At 43.0% G+C, this 17516-nt stretch overlaps 1 protein-coding gene across 1 annotated transcript; it reads left to right on the top strand.

The window, feature by feature from the left end:
* Positions 1–1165: 1165 nt before the first annotated feature.
* On the top strand, positions 1166–16925 carry trim33l (tripartite motif containing 33, like). The gene is made up of 13 exons (XM_061081496.1): positions 1166–1283; positions 2529–2661; positions 2771–2897; positions 4706–4822; positions 4898–5012; positions 5137–5283; positions 6087–6198; positions 11382–12781; positions 12930–13120; positions 13999–14110; positions 14236–14292; positions 14749–14880; positions 15920–16925. Exons 1-13 carry the CDS (start codon positions 1185–1187, stop codon positions 16148–16150), a joined length of 2973 nt encoding a protein of 990 aa, XP_060937479.1. The 5' UTR covers positions 1166–1184; the 3' UTR covers positions 16151–16925.
* Positions 16926–17516: the final 591 nt, after the last annotated feature.

Below are 17516 nucleotides of genomic sequence, written 5' to 3' on the forward strand. Positions count from 1 at the left end.
AGACAACAGAGAACAGTTCTGTCCCCAACATGAAGACAACAAGAGACGGTTCTGTCCCCAACATGAAGACAACAAGAGACAGTTCTGTCCCCAACATGAAGACAACAGAGAACAGTTCTGTCCCCAACATGAAGACAACAAGAGACGGTTCTGTCCCCAACATGAAGACATCAAGAGACAGTTCTGTCCCCAACATGAAGACAACAGAGAACAGTTCTGTCCCCAGCATGAAGACAACAAGGGACAGTTCTGTCCCCAACATGAAGACAACAAGGGACAGTTCTGTCCCCAACATGAAGACAACAGGGAACAGTTCTGTCCCCAACATGAAGACAACAAGAGACAGTTCTGTCCCCAACATGGAGACAACAAGAGACGGTTCTGTCCCCAACATGAAGACAACAGAGAACAGTTCTGTCCCCAACATGAAGACAACAACAGACAGTTCTGTCCCCAACATGAAGACAACAAGAGACAGTTCTGTCCCCAACATGGAGGCAACAAGAGACACTTCTGTCCCCAACATGAAGACAACAGAGAACAGTTCTGTCCCCAACATGAAGACAACAGAGAACAGTTCTGTCCCCAACATGAAGACAACAACAGACAGTTCTGTCCCCAACATGAAGACAACAAGAGACAGTTCTGTCCCCAACATGGAGACAACAAGAGACAGTTCTGTCCCCAACATGGAAACAACAAGAGACAGTTCTGTCCCCAACATGAAGACAACAAGAGACAGTTCTGTCCCCAACATGAAGACAGCAAGAGACAGTTCTGTCCCCAACATGGAGACAACAAGAGACAGTTCTGTCCCCAACATGGAGACAACAAGAGACAGTTCTGTCCCCAACATGAAGACAGCAAGAGACAGTTCTGTCCCCAACATGAAGACAACAAGAGACAGTTCTGTCCCCAACATGAAGACAGCAAGAGACACTTCTGTCCCCAACATGGAGACAGCAAGAGACACTTCTGTCCCCAACATGGAGACAACAAGAGACAGTTCTGTCCCCAACATGAAGACAACAAGAGACAGTTCTGTCCCCAACATGGAGACAACAAGAGACAGTTCTGTCCCCAACATGAAGACAACAAGAGACAGTTCTGTCCCCAACATGGAGACAACAAGAGACAGTTCTGTCCCCAACATGAAGACAACAAGAGACAGTTCTGTCCCCAACATGGAGACAGCAAGAGACACTTCTGTCCCCAACATGGAGACAACAAGAGACACTTCTGTCCCCAACATGAAGACCACAGAAGTCGGCCTCAATCAGCAGGTAACCAGAGTCACATCCACAGTTGGATTAAGTCAAACTAAAAGACAGGGTCCACTGTTGTTTGTGTAGTACAGTATATACTCTATGTACAGTATATACTCTATGTACAGTATATACTCTATGTACAGTATATACTCCATGTACAGTTTATACTCCATGTACAGTATATACTCTATGTACAGTATATACTCCATGTACAGTTTATACTCCATGTACAGTTTATACTCTATGTACAGTATATACTCCATGTACAGTATATACTCTATGTACAGTTTATACTCTATGTACAGTTTATACTCTATGTACAGTTTATACTCTATGTACAGTTTATACTCTATGTACAGTATATACTCCATGTACAGTATATACTCCATGTACAGTTTATACTCTATGTATAGTATTAACTTGATGTGCTGTATATAACTGATCAAATATTATTTTTAACCGGAACCTTCTCCAGAAAATCCACATTTTCCTTCCTGTGTCTCCAGTTAAACATTAGTCACGTCTGACCTCTTGTCTCATACTTGTCCACCTCCTCCTCCTCCTCTTCCACCTCCTCCTTTTCCTCTTTCACCTCCTCCTTTTCTTCCTCCTCCTCCTCCTCTTCATCCACCTCCTCCTTTTCCTCTTTCACCTCCTCCTTTTCTTCCTCCTCCTCCTCCTCTTCATGCTTGTCCACCTCCTCCTCCTCTTCTTCCACCTCCTCCTTTTCCTCTTTCACCTCCTCCTTTTCTTCCTCCTCCTCCTCCTCTTCATGCTTGTCCACCTCCTCCTCCTCTTCTTCCACCTCCTCCTTTTCCTCTTTCACCTCCTCCTTTTCTTCCTCCTCCTCCTCCTCTTCATGCTTGTCCACCTCCTCCTCCTCCTCTTCCACCTCCTCCTTTTCCTCTTTCACCTCCTCCTTTTCTTCCTCCTCCTCCTCCTCTTCATGCTTGTCCACCTCCTCCTCCTCCTCTTCCACCTCCTCCTTTTCCTCTTTCACCTCCTCCTTTTCTTCCTCCTCCTCCTCCTCTTCATGCTTGTCCACCTCCTCCTCCTCTTCTTCCACCTCCTCCTTTTCCTCTTTCACCTCCTCCTTTTCTTCCTCCTCCTCCTCCTCCTCTTCATACTTGTCCACCTCCTCCTCCTCTTCTTCCACCTCCTCCTTTTCCTCTTTCACCTCCTCCTTTTCTTCCTCCTCCTCCTCCTCTTCATGCTTGTCCACCTCCTCCTCCTCCTCCTCCTCCTCTTCCACCTCCTCAGTGCTGCAGCTGTGACACCTCCTCTTCCAGATGTTGGTGTGTGGACTGTGGTGAGGCTCTGTGTGACGACTGTGTGTCGGCTCATCGTAGAGTCACATTAACCAGATCACACCGGATCCTCAACCAGCCGCCAGGTTAGACCCCCCCGCCCCCCCCCAACAAGCTGCTGATGTCACTTCCTGTATCTGAGGATCGGGGGCGTTCTCTCTCTCACCTGCTCGGCGTCTTCGTTTGTCTCCTCAGGAAACGTCTCGACTCCTCCTACCAAGTTCTGCAGACTCCACCCGTCTGAGCCGCTCAAACTTTTCTGCCGCACATGTTTCCAGTACACCTGTCGAGACTGTCAGCTGATTGGTCACATGAACCACAGGTACACGCCTCCCACGGCCGCTTTAATAAAGCAAACGGCTCCTTTGATTGGTCCGTTGAGATGATGAAGAACTTCAGCAAAGTTTCTATTGTCTGAACATTTATATAAATACCGACCATTTGCTGTTAATTATGGAAGTGAAGAAGCTTCTGTTTGAATCCTATGATGTGGTTTCTATAATGAGCTTTAGTTTAAAACACACTGACTGAGGACACACACTGACTCTGAGGACACACACTGTCTCTGAAGACACACACTGACTGAGGACACACACTGACTGAGGACACACAGTGTCTCTGAAGACACACACTGACTCTGAGGACACACACTGACTCTGAGGACACACACTGACTCTGAGGACACACACTGTCTCTGAGGACACACACTGACTCTGAGGACACACACTGTCTCTGAAGACACACACTGACTCTGAGGACACACACTGACTGAGGACACACACTGACTCTGAGGACACACACTGTCTCTGAAGACACACACTGACTCTGAGGACACACACTGACTCTGAGGACACACAGTGACTGAGGACACACACTGTCTCTGAGGACACACACTGACTCTGAGGACACACACTGACTCTGAGGACACACACTGACTCTGAGGACACACTCTGACTGAGGACACACACTGTCTCTGAGGACACACACTGACTCTGAGGACACACACTGACTGAGGACACACACTGACTCTGAGGACACACACTGACTCTGAGGACACACAGTGACCGAGGACACACACTGTCTCTGAGGACACACACTGACTCTGAGGACACACACTGACTCTGAGGACACACACTGACTGAGGACACACACTGTCTCTGAGGACACACACTGACTCTGAGGACACACACTGACTGAGGACACACACTGACTCTGAGGACACACACTGACTCTGAGGACACACACTGACTCTGAGGACACACACTCTGTCTCTGAGGACACACACACTGACTCTGAGGACACACACTGACTCTGAAGACACACACTGACTCTGAGGACACACACTGACTCTGAAGACACACACTGACTCTGAGGACACACAGTGTCTCTGAAGACACACACTGACTCTGAGGACACACACTGACTCTGAGGACACACACTCTGTCTCTGAGGACACACACTGTCTCTGAAGACACACACTGACTCTGAGGACACACACTGTCTCTGAGGACACACTCTGTCTCTGAGGACACACACTGACTCTGAGGACACACACTGACTCTGAGGACACACACAGACTCTGAGGACACACACTGTCTCTGAGGACAAACACTGACTCATTTGGTGTTTTGGTGACAGGAGGAGTCAGAGCCTCTGCAAACAGAGAGATTGAGATGTCGAGTCACTTTGCTAAATCTTGAAACCATCTTTCCCCAAAATAAATATTGACTTCACAGGATGAAGCTACTCAAACAGCAGGATGAGGGTAAAACGTCTGCAGCTAACTCACCCAGTCCATCTGAATCTCTCCCAGTCTTCAGATCCTCCTGCAGGTTCCTCCGAGCACCAAAGTACCGAATGTGAACTGGACATTAAACTGCACTTGCATGGTCGAGTAGAGCGAGAGGACACGAGTTGACTGGTACAACAGAGACATTTATTTTAACAAAAATAATTTAGTGTCCAGGTTAGGCTGGAGGGAGTCGACACACTTCAAACTAAACAAGTTAGACTATCGCTTCAATGATTCAACGGGCGGTGCCACACGGTGAACTCTGTAGATACAAAGGCTTCTTCTGAGGTAACAAGACCACGATGACTCACATCAGCTGATGCCTCTCGTTCTCTCAGGTATCTGTTCGTCAGTGACACTCTGAACCAGACCAGGAAGCAGCTGGTGACCTGGACTCAGCCAATCAGAGCGCAGAGAGACACAGCGAGTCGGAGTCTGAAGGACATGCAGACCAGGTACGCTCCTGACTCTGTGTCTGCCGTCTCCATGGAAACAAGCAACTGTAAATATAAGTATGTTTTATATTTCAGGCTGCAGCACATCAAGGAAGGTGAATCTCAGCTGGAGGCGGAGCTGAAGAGGTCGTTCGACATCTGTGCTCAGCTCCTAAAGAGGAGGATGGACAACCTGATGGAGGAGGTCAAGGTAACGTCACATGACCTGCAGACAGCTGATCCCATGACCAGTTGATGGGTAGAAAATGAACTGGCAACTATAATCAATGAAGTTTTTGTAATGAAAGATTGAATTTGTGTCGGCATGTGAGCAGAGGGAGTTGAAGAGTGAGAGTGAGTTGATTCAGAAGAAGATGGAGAAACTGAAGCAGCTGCAGAAGAAACAGATTCTGGTGACTGAGAGTTCAGATCGAGCTCAGAAGGTCCAGGACCTGCAGAGCCTGTTCAGGTGCTGCACTCAGGTGAGACCTCCGTCCACACCAACACACCTGACAACACATGACCATTCACGCACATTGGTGGTGTGATGCAAACAGGAAGTAAATGTTCTGTATTTAAATAAAGATCTTTTCTAGTCTTGATGACTCAAAGCTCTTTGACAGTTTATTGCCAATTACTCATTCACACGGTGCATCTATGGGCTGCACTTTTTCTATTGAGGCAATTCAGGGTTGAGCATCTTGCCCAAGGACACATCGGCATGCAGATGGGGAAGACTGTCATTGAACTGCTGACCTTCTGGTTAGGCTCCACCCCCCCAACCACAGCCGCCTCCCAAGTAGATTGTCTCCTCTGCAGTCGGTTGCTTAGTTACAGAAAGTACTACGAATGGGGAACAGCGATGATTCATTTTCGAAACTGTTACTGACAATTAGTTTTAGCATCAAGGAAACGCTGGAAGAGTGTGGGCGGAGCCTAACTGTGCTCTTTTCTCCCTGAGCTCTTTAACGTATCTGCTCCGGCGAACATCAACATGATGTCAGAAACATCTGGAACAAATGCACAGTGCACATTTTTTAATCATAACTGAAGAATTTATTGACTCATCTTGACAAAATTGACTTAAACTCTTTTATTAAATTCCCTCAGTCTTCACTATGACACGAGTCAGGATGTAAACTGAAAGTACATAAGTTGGTAGAACCACTAGTCTGTGATTATATTTTTGTGTCTGTTCTGATTAGAAATTATTTGGTCGAAACTAAAAAAAATTGTAAACAAAACAGAGGTAAGCAAACCACTTGTTCATGTTTACTTTCTGCAGGTGAAGTGTCAGCTGAAGGATCTCCAGGATCAGGACCTGTCTCCTCCTGAGACCATGCAGCTGCTGCAGGTCACCGTCCACCGCCAGTCGCTTGAAACGCTTTTAAAGTTTGGTGAGTTCTGTTCATCTGATCATTTTATACGTGGAAATAATGAGTACCAGTGGTGACCAAAGCATTCTGAAAACAGGTCTCATGAACATTTATGCACACTGGTGTGGTGGAAATCTGGAGATACAAGAGGCTGGAAACACCAAAGTTATCTAATTGTATTTAATAAGGGGCTTTCTGCAGAAAGGATCAACACAGGGAAACCGCAAGGGTCTCAGAGTGAAGATGCAGGACAGTCAAATACAAGGGTCTCATATAGGAGGACTGAGGGCTGTCTCTTTGAACCAATCCAGACTGGCTCTGTAGGCGCAGGGAGAGAGCTATCTCACACAGACAACTGATTTACATGTTTTTCCTTTGGAGATAAGCAGACATACATTCAGTTCTTTGGGGGTCTAAAGGGTCCAACAGTTTTCAGGTCATACACAGTTCAGAACATTAAAACAGTCCAGGTCATAAACTATTTGAACAGTTTGTATATGTATGTAGAAAGGTCATAAAAGCCTTTAGACAGAGCTACAAAAACTTACTTTCCAACTACAACATAGGTTTCACACATACTTAGTAGATTTTTCCATTACATTTCCCTCCTTTTTGTCATCTATTGACAACTTAAGAAAATGCACAACTACAGAAAAAAAAACATCAAGTCACAAGTATTCAAAATGCATCAACATCAATACTGTAGTAGGAATCAAACTGCTGTTGTTGTGGACACAGGTATGTGTTGCAGAAGGGAGTAAGAATTAATAAGAGCCGACTGAACAGCCAGTACAACATCATCACATTCTTCATCGAAGAGAGATATTGAGAGCAAATGCCTTTTCACAGGTCCAATGCCTGTGTTTTTGGACGTCCGAACAGTATCTTAAAGGGGTTCAATCCATATTTTTGGTCTAATTCTCATTCTCATCTGCATGAGAACAAGCGGGAACGTTTTATTCCAAGACAAACCAGTTTCCTCATAAAATTTAGCCAAATTTGATAGTGTGCCATGTTCTCTTTTCACCGCTCCACCACTGGATGGGTGGTAGACATAATGTTGTCTAACATCAATACCCAAATATTTAATATTTAATTGTTTTAATGTCGTACTAACATATGGAATCTAAATCATGAATGCGTGACTCAATTTCTGAGAGTAATTTGAAAACCTCTTTGTGAACCAGTTTTGTAAAATTGCAGCCAAAATCCTTTCTAAACATGATCCATCCCATGCGTTCACTTTTATTAGGTCAGCCCTGGGGGGGGTGGGGTCAACCTGTCAGAGAATGTGTAATAAAAATACATTCACAGGAATAACACGTTGCTTATTTGTAACAGTTTAGGAATATTTTAAATTTCTCTTACTCTATTAGGGGAGAGGGATTTGTGCTCTGCTGTGATCACATGCCCTAAAAATTAAACTTGTACGTTTACAAACTGCAGTTCTTCAGGCTTGCCTTATGTCCTTCTGCAGCAAGATGTTTTAGGAGAGCTGCAGAATCCTTTTCACATTCTGAAGTTGGAACACAAATCATTAAATCATCAACATAAGTGCTCTTCCTGGTGTTATCTCTAATGATCTTAAGCTTTCTTTTAGTGCCTGGTTGTAAATAGCACTGACATAGGTATGTGAAGGTGAAACTTTCTCTATTAAACTCAAACGCAAACCAGTTTTGGCTGTCTTTATCAATTTGAATGCTGAAAAATGCATTTGCCAGATCTAAAAATGATTACCTTGAGCCCTTGAAATGTTTTTTGTATAATCTAAATATGCATGTGCATATTGGGCATCTGTTTGTGTGTCTGGTACCAGTTAAACAACCTTGGAAGTGTGAAAAACAGATGTAAATAATTTTCTAAACACTTTCAAAAAATAGATTATACTGAACCACTGGATCTGATGTCTTTTCCCAAATGTCAGCATTGACACATTTTTGTATCCACGGTCACAAGTCTTTCCATTCATCATTGTTGTTTTTTTTTATTGACAGCAAGACATGTGAATGTGAACCAGGAACGTAAAAAAAGGAAAGCATCCTCTGAACATCTGCGAAGGAACTGAGAGGGTGACTTATTTTCTGGTTTGAGTAAAATTACAGAAACAGCACATCTATGTTCAATATAGAACATGCAACTTAGTGTTAAATCCTCTTTCACACAACTTTCTCTAAACCATCTGTTTTCAAAACCTGCATCTCTCCCTGTGTGTTTGAGTGCAGTGAAGTTTAAATCTTCTGGATGCATTCACGTGGTCTGTTCTTAGCCTGACTGAATGTTCCTTATCCACTAGATCAGTGTTGATTGATGTGACAACAGATGAACAGAGCTTTCATTCATACGCATATAACAGTGAATCAGCATTATACTTAATGAACGTGTAAATCTGTGGTGGATAAAGATCAGCCGTTCGGATCACTGACTCCTGATGGGGTGGAAACTATAAAAATATCCGAAAGACACATAACATCTCTTCCCATCATATCAATTGGACATTCAGTGATGCCTCATATTATATTATATTATAATATCACCTCATATTAAGGGAGTCATGCATTTTTCAACCACGGCGCTTCCTGAATCCAACACAGATCTAACAACTCATTCGCTCATTTTAGGACGTGTGTCAAACAAATCATTCTTGATGACTGAATGTGTTGCTCCTAAAACTACAAGGAATTGAATCCCTTTCTCTAGCAATGTGATTGTGTGTGCGTTGGCATATGAACACATAAATCTGATTGATATTTTAAAATATGATCCTATCAGTAGTTTGTCTTTCTTTTCTTAAAAAAAAAAAAATCTTTCACTTCTGTGATAAGTGTTGGTGTTGGTGTGGTGCATTCACCCTCTGGATGTGTGATGTGTCCCTCACGGCCTCGTTCTCTGTTCAGAGACGCTGGTTCCTCCCTCTCCTCCATCCGCCTCGGCTCCATCAGCCTTGTAAGGTTGCTGTTTCTTTGGACAATTTTTTGTTTTGCCCAATGTCTCTTCTTGGTCATGAGGTGTAAACAGGAAGTAGTTGGTTGCTTAATTACAGAAAATTTTCTGAAGGAGAAACAGTGGTGAAAACGACACCCAGCTGTACATACATGAAGCTGATGAATCTAATCACTTAATCCAACTTCAGGAATCTCAAGAACTTCCAGGTCTGGACGACCCACAACTTCTTACTTCTAAATTCAGACTGAGCTCATTGTAATGGTCCCTAAACATCTGAGAGAAACACTGTGGGACCAGATAGTCCCCTCGGTGTTAGCTTGTCCCCCAGCTCCACTGGGAGGAACCTTCAGTTAGGACCAGGACATGGGACCCACATAGAGAACAAGTCTCTAGGACCAGGACATGTGACCCACATAGAGAACAGGTCTCTAGGACCAGGACATGTGACCCACATAGAGAACAAGTCTCTAGGACCAGGACATGTGACCCACATGTAGAACAAGTCTCTAGGACCAGGACATGTGACCCACATAGAGAAAAAGTCTCTAGGACCAGGACATGTGACCCACATAGAGAACAAGTCTCTAGGACCAGGACATGTGACCTACATAGAGAACAAGTCTCTAGGACCAGGACATGTGACGCACATATAGAACATGTCTCTAGGATCAGGACATGTGACCTACATATAGAACAAGTCTCTAGGACCAGGACATGTGACCCACATATAGAACAAGTCTCTAGGACCAGGACATGTGACCCACATAGAGAACAAGTCTCTAGGACCAGGACATGTGACCCACATAGAGAACAAGTCTCTAGGACCAGGACATGTGACCCACATCTGCACAGTATCATGAACATGAGGAACATCTTGTCTCAGGAGGAAGCTGAGAAACTCGTCCATTAGTTCCCTCTGGACTGGATCAGTGTGAGTCTTTATCATCAGGACGTCCCAGTGAGTCTGTGAGAAGCCTCCAGTTGGTCCAAGAAGCTGCAGCACGAGAGCTGAGAGGAACCAGAAGAGATCATCTCACTGCTCTGAGCTTCTCTGCACCGGCTCCCTGTGGAACTCTGGAGATCAAGATCCTGCTCCTCACATAGAAAGATCTCAACTATCAAACCTTCATATATCAAAGAGCTCATAACACTGTCCTGTCCTAACAGATCACTGCTCTCCCAAAACACAGGTTCTCTGCTGGTTCTAGAGTCTGTGAGAGGAGAACAGGAGGTAGAACCTTCAGCTACCAGGCTCTTCTCCTGAGGAACCAGCTCCCACTCTGGGTTCTAGAGTCTGTGAGAGTAGAACAGGAGGTAGAACCTTCAGCCACCAGGCTCCTGTCCTCCTAAATATATATATATATATATATAAATATATATTATTTTATTATCCAAGGTGTAGTCTGAAGACATGTCTTCAGTCTGGAGGACGATGTGTAGACATTTTGTCCTGATGTCCATGTGGAGCTGGTTCCAGCGTTAAGGACACAGGAGAGCAAAGAGTTGTCATGTTGTTGAGTGACAGCTGTCCCTCACTGAGAGGGAGCAGCTGATTGGCCGATGCAGAGCTGAGTGGGCGGGCTGTGAGGTTTGACCATGTCTCCATTCCGCTCCTGTGATATCATCAAGTGTCCTCAAAACCCAACATTCATATTCAACTCCAAACAAGGAGCTTCTAGCCGTTTTAAGATTTGTTATTTTTTGTGCGTTTGAAGAATTGGTCACGATTGTCTTCAGTTGTGTTGGATTTGGCTGCAACGCAGTTTACAACTGAAACTCCAAAGAAGTTTTTTTATGAATTTTCTAGGAACTATCCCTTCAAACCTTATGAGACAAATTTTGATATGTGAATATTGCAAATATAATTTGACTGATTGATTTTCAAACTAAACGAGACAAGCAGCGTTAAGGTAAGTCTCTGATTTTGCAACAATGATGAGTTTTAAAATGTTGTAATGTGTGTGGCCTTGGACATCACAGAACTGATGTGATATATATTTATATATTATATATAAATATAATAATAATAATGAATACATATTTATATATTTATTATTATAATATTTATTGTAAATAAAATGTCTGCACCAGTCAGACATTTCTATTCAAGTTTTTCATAAAGATTTTTTAAATCTTTTAAGTTGTTTGATTGTTCTATTTATTAATTTCAGAAACAATGAGATGTTAATTTAAGCACATTCCAATATCAACCAGTGGATTGGTTTTATCAGCTGCTGACACGTCATTCTTTTATTTTCCAGGTAAACTTGAAGTGGAGAAGATTCCCTTCTCCATCCCACAAACTCCTCCCACCTCAACCCCATCTCCCCAAACCACTCCCACCAGTGTCACTGCCCCCCCCGTTCCAGTCAGCGGTCCTCCTCTATTGTTACAGTTGTTGTCCACTCAGTTGAGTCTGCTTCCCTCCTCCGGACCAAACCTCAGCCAGCCCCCCCCTCCTGTGACAACAAGCTTTGCAGTTACTTACCCTAAGCATGTCCCACCTCCGTCCCCCTCAGCTCTGGAGTCAGGGTCTCCTTCGCAGAGAAACCCAAAACCAATGATGCTGTTGAATCCAGTTTCTTCTGTAGTCAGTCTGAAGCAAATCACATCCAATTCTATCCAGTCGACAGATCCATCTTCGTGCTGCACAGTCCTCAAACCATCTCTGCTTCTGAAACCAACAAGTGTTTCTGATCCGTGCCGGCCTTCCACCGCTCTGCTCTCCGTCCGGCGCCACAGTGTCTCCGAGGGCATGCCTCAGTTTCCCTTGATGCTCAGTCAGAGTAAGGCCAGCACCTTACCTGCAGAGAACTTACCAACAAACACATTGATAGGAAACAATTTGCCAAAACAACAGAATCACTTGGGCCTTGAAAGACACTCTGCTTTGCTTCTGGGCAGGAAGTCGGTCCAGGCAGAGAGACGTCCTGTGTGCTCTACAGGAAACTCTCAATCTGTTGGACAGGAACACAAAGAGCTGCCGAAGCACCACAATCTGACAGAGAGAAGCTCTCTGGCCCAACTAACTCTGGTGTGTGACACGTCCAGTAAAAGGTATGAGGAACCTGTTTCCTCCTCTGTGAAACACCGGCAGATTCCGGTGGTGAAGGCAGTGGCAGACTCTGCCTGTGATCACACAGTGCAACAGATGTCCACAAGGCAGGAAGAGCCGCCAGGAAACAAACCCACCTCTACCGTGTCGGAAGAAACCGAACCTGCCGAGAGCAAACCCACCTCCACCCTGTGTGAAGAACCTGAAGCTGCAGAAAACAACCCGACATCCACCGTATCTGAGGAAACTGAACTCGTGGAGAAGACATCCACCTTCAACAGTCCAACCTTCATCGTATCTGAGGAAACAGAACCTGCAAAGAACAGACCAAGATTTAACAAACCAACATTCATTGATTCTGAAAGAACAGAATCTACAGGGAAACGGCCTCAACCAACAGACAGAACTGCTGAAGATCTGAGCTCTGTGATCGGACTGCATGACGTCTGTCTGAGCAGATGTCAGCCCAGAGTGTCCCTCTTCAGACTGCCAGTGTCCCTGCTCCGGATCGCATATCCAAAGCTAAGCTCCAGTAAATTGTCTCCACCTGAAGCAACAGATGCTGACGATGAGATTCACGTGGAAGAGCTGGATGAGGACTGTCAGGTAGGAAGTCACGTGTCAATCATCATGTTTGAGCCAATAAAGTAATAATAATAATAATAATAATAAACTGGAGCAGGCAGCATTAACACATTAACCAACTCACCTTAAACCACTTAGGTGAGACTAGCGTTGCTCTCTTGTGTTTCAGTCCCACATCAGTGAATCCTCGGATGACTTTGGGGATTTCACAGAACCTCTTTCGTCTCCTGAGTCTCCTGTGACACTAGAGATAGTTCACTGCTCAGCATGTGGATCTGATAACAGTTCAATAATCTGCTCATCCTGCGGTCGAGGATATCACAGAGACTGTCACGTTCCCCCTGTTGGACCTGACATGTGGTAAGAGTCAGTGAAGCTCGTAAGGTTTGGTGATTTCTACAGTATTTACATATTTACATTTACATTAGGAAAACGCTTCTTTCCAAAGTGACTTGCATTCATTTCAGAAGAAGAGCTGTTTCCATCCAATGAGACGAAGAGTAGAAGAACAGCTGAAGAAGTCACAGTCAAGTCATGTAAGGATGTTAGAGGTGAAATGGGAGGAGCTTCAGGAGCTAATTAGAGACCGAGACATTGTCTTGCTGTCTGTAGACAGAGTTAACAACAGTGAGTAAGTTTGATTCAGGAGGTCAGGGGTCATCAATGAAGTTGCTGGATCACCTGTCACAGTATGACTGAGCATGATGGGAGGAGTCAGAAAAGAGAGCTATGGTCTGAACTAGGAGCTGGAGACCTGCTCATCAAACATGACTCATTTTCTAATGACTAGGCTGAGGTGAGAGAAGAAGAGGGGATTCTGATGAGGATGATGTCATTCATTGGTTGAGTTGAAGGTTCCATTCCTTCATTTTTGTATATGAGTCACAGATTGTGTTGAGACCTCGGTCGTCTGGCAGGAACAGCTGGGTGTCATCCACGTGACATGAGGACTCATCTGTTTCTTTTTCATATTGTTGAGAGAAGGTCCCCCCCCCCCCCCCCCCCCGAGCCTGTCAGTCTACACCAGGACAGTGAAACAACACCAGCAACATTATTCACCACATCACCTTGTAGCATTGCTCAGTGCAACTAAATATCTCATCAATAAAGATTATTTGTATAGAACAAAGAAGTTGGTTGTTTTGCTGGATTATGCACTTTAATACAATTCAATTTTATTTCTATAGTGCCAAATCATAATATACGGTGTCTTTTCATCCCTCCTCTTTGTCTTACAGGACTGAGTGGAACTGTTCACTATGTCAGGACCTGTCGGACCCTTCAGACCCCAACAGCTCCAAGAGACCAAAGAGTCCCCAGGGTCCCGGTCTCAGTCCCTTGGACCAGAGGGTCAGAGTTTGCACCCACCAATCTAATATTCCCATCAGTTATTGAAGTTGCACCAAATACTTTATTTATTTAGTTTTCTGGTATCAGCTGCAGACGCTGTGTTTGAAACTGTTGTTTTGTTTCAGAGGTGTGAAAGTCTGCTGCTGCACCTGAAGGTGGAAGGCTGCAGTCGACTCTCTAAGGTCAGTTCATCCACAGTCACACTGGACCTTGTGTCTGCTGACTGCAAACCTTAGGTTCATACACATGAGAGCGCTGTTCACCACACGAGAGGCTTTAACTGATCTACTGCATTTCATTTAGCTAACACAGAGTTGTCCAAGGTCATAGTCAGGTCGTGGGGTTAGCTGGGGAGCAAAGGCAGAGAGGAAGTCCGTCTCGGGAGCAGTTCCAGAGTTCCCCTGTGACAAGGTGCTGGGTTTGTGTGGAGCGGGGGGGATAGATAAGAGAGGAAAGGTTACGGTAGAACTACGAGTAGAGATGAGCACAGGCCCGGAAAGTAGAACCTAGACAGTGGTGGTGTTACCATAGTACGCATGTTTTCAGAGTTCAAATGCACGGGTCTATCCACTAAGTGGCGCTGCAACAGAACAGATGAGAGTAATTTAAATCACTGATGAGTTGTTCCTTGTTTTCAGGTCGGTTGTGTTTGGTTTGGTCTGATGTTGATGTCAGAGCGTCTCTCTCTCCATCGTCCTCCTGCTTATCAAACTCCGGGGGAATTCGTCAGTGACGTCTGGAGTCTCTTCAAACAGACCACGTCCTCACAGGTAAGAAAGACTGAGTCAGGGACTGTATATAAAGAGGGTCAGTGACTGTATATAAAGATGATCAGTGACTGTATATAAAGATGATCAGTGACTGTATATAAATATGATCAGTGACTGTATATAGAGAGGATCAGCTACTGTTTATAAAGATGATCAGCTACTGTTTATAAAGAGGATTAGTGACTGTATATAAATATGATCAGTGACTGTATATAAAGATGATCAGTGACTGTATATAAAGAGGATCAGTGACTGTATATAAAGATGATAAGTGACTGTATATAAATATGATCAGTGACTGTATATAAAGAGGTCAGGGACTGTATATAAAGATGATCAGTGACTGTATATAAAGAGGATCAGCTACTGTATATAAATATGATCAGTTACTGTATATAAAGATGATCAGCTACTGTATATAAATATGATCAGTTACTGTATATAAAGATGATCAGCTACTGTTTATAAAGAGGATTAGTGACTGTATATAAAGATGATCAGTGACTGTATATAAATATGATCAGTGACTGTATATAAATATGATCAGTTACTGTATATAAAGATGATCAGCTACTGTATATAATAAACATCAGTAACTGTATATAAAGATGATCAGTGACTGTATATAAATATGATCAGTGACTGTATATAAATATGATCAGTGACTGTATATAAATATGATCAGTGACTGTATATAAATATGATCAGTTACTGTATATAAAGATGATCAGTGACTGTATATAAATATGATCAGTGACTGTATATAAAGAGGATCAGCTACTGTTTATAAAGATGATCAGCTACTGTTTATAAAGAGGATTAGTGACTGTATATAAAGATGATCAGTGACTGTATATAAATATGATCAGTGACTGTATATAAAGAGGATCAGTGACTGTATATAAATATGATCAGTGACTGTATATAAAGATGATCAGTGACTGTTTATAAAGATGATCAGTGACTGTATATAAATATGATCAGCTACTGTATATAAAGATGATCAGTGACTGTATATAAAGACTTCATTGTTTTTCAGGATGACCTGATGAATCTACGTCAGAGTTTTCGGAATAAATTGATGGAAACTTTCAATTCAGAGCTTGGTCCAACAAACAGAAAGAAGCTGGATTCAAACCCACGTGGTCCAGAGAGTGGCTCCACCAGTGAGTCACTGCTGAAGAAGACGAGGAAGAGGCTGAGGGAGTTTCTGGACATGAGGGGACAACCAGGACCCAAGAGGACGAAGACGGACAAGACGGATGTTTAACCCAGAAGAAGTCTGATATTGATTCTGATTCTGATAACACAGATGAACTTGAAGTGTTAAAACTATTTCTTCTTCCTGCCATGAAGCTGCAGACTCTGAGTTGTAAGAGTTAATTTATTAATTATTGATTTCATATTGAGCATTATTGATACTTTTGATCTTAGGAGATGGTTTCATTATGTTTGTTACTTCAGTGTGAAGGTTTTCGGACTAGCTCTAACAAAGATTGTAACTGAACTGATGCATCACTTTATAACCTGTAATCTGTTATAATTATAATCTGTTATGTGTGAATGTGTTTGTATAGAAATGATCAGATGACTGTTCAAGCTGTTTTTTCACTGTGATGCAACAATCAATCACCAATCATCAATATTTCAGTCAGTTGATCTTCCTGAATGTTTTGAAGCTTTGATCATATTAAACTGAACAGATCAATAACTTCCTCTTCTGATGATTCAGGTTTGACCAGTTGATCCACGGAGAAACAGATTAGAACAAATAAGCTGAACTGTCGTCACATGATAAGTTATTTTCTTTGACCTCAGTTCAGAACGAACGTCTCCACTTCAGTTACTAGAAAGTAGGAAAGTAAGAGGAACTGAAGTAATCGGCTGAGTTTTAAATCAAAGTCATGTTACGATGAAGTTATTGATATGAAAAACAATGGATTGATCAGGAAAAGAATCAAAAACCGAACTTGTTATCTGACAATTATCAATATATTCAGTCTATTTCTGTTAAAACAGACTTTTATCAAACACATTGAATTCGAGTCCAGGAAACTTTATTTATAACATTGAAACCAATTTTTACAGATTTTACTTTTTGTCTGAAAACTGAGAAAAAAACATATTGTTATATTTGTTAATAATGAGTATTATTATTAACATGATATATATTTTATTAAAGTGGAAACCGGATATATGGCTCGAAAAGCTTCGGCCCTATACAAATGCTTTTTAGATAATCTTACAGTGATCACTTCATGGTTGGACGTAAAATATGTTTTATGTAATTTACTGCTCCTCCTTGTCTCTATCATTCCTCACTGAACCTTCTCCTCTACTTACATTCACTCCGTTTTCTGATTCTGGTGTTTTTACCCTTTACACACGTGTCTGATCTCGTGTGTGTCACTGTGTGTGTGTTTGTGTGCGCATGTTACCTAACCCTCCAGCTCTGGGACTATCATGCAATTCATTTATAGTTATCAACCGCCTATAATGATGACTTTGGCCCGGCACTAACGTGATCACCATAAGTTTCCACTGTATTATAATGAATGAAAAGAAACGTTCGCACAGTCATCATAACTCTGCACTGATGATGTCACAGATCCGACTTTTTTACTTCAGGATCCAGG

The sequence above is a fragment of the Limanda limanda genome, chromosome 11 (genome assembly GCF_963576545.1).
Source record: "Limanda limanda chromosome 11, fLimLim1.1, whole genome shotgun sequence".
NCBI classification, from domain to species: Eukaryota; Metazoa; Chordata; class Actinopteri; order Pleuronectiformes; family Pleuronectidae; genus Limanda; species Limanda limanda.

Excerpts from the sequence above, each read along its gene's own strand:
- trim33l (XM_061081496.1), top strand. The coding sequence starts at position 1,185 with ATGGAGACAGCAAGAGACACTTCTGTCCCCAACATGGAGACAACAAGA. Across the intron at positions 4,823-4,897 it reads CTGAAGGACATGCAGACCAG|GCTGCAGCACATCAAGGAAG; the intron begins GTACGCTCCTGA and ends TTTATATTTCAG. Across the intron at positions 14,881-15,919 it reads AACAGACCACGTCCTCACAG|GATGACCTGATGAATCTACG; the intron begins GTAAGAAAGACT and ends ATTGTTTTTCAG.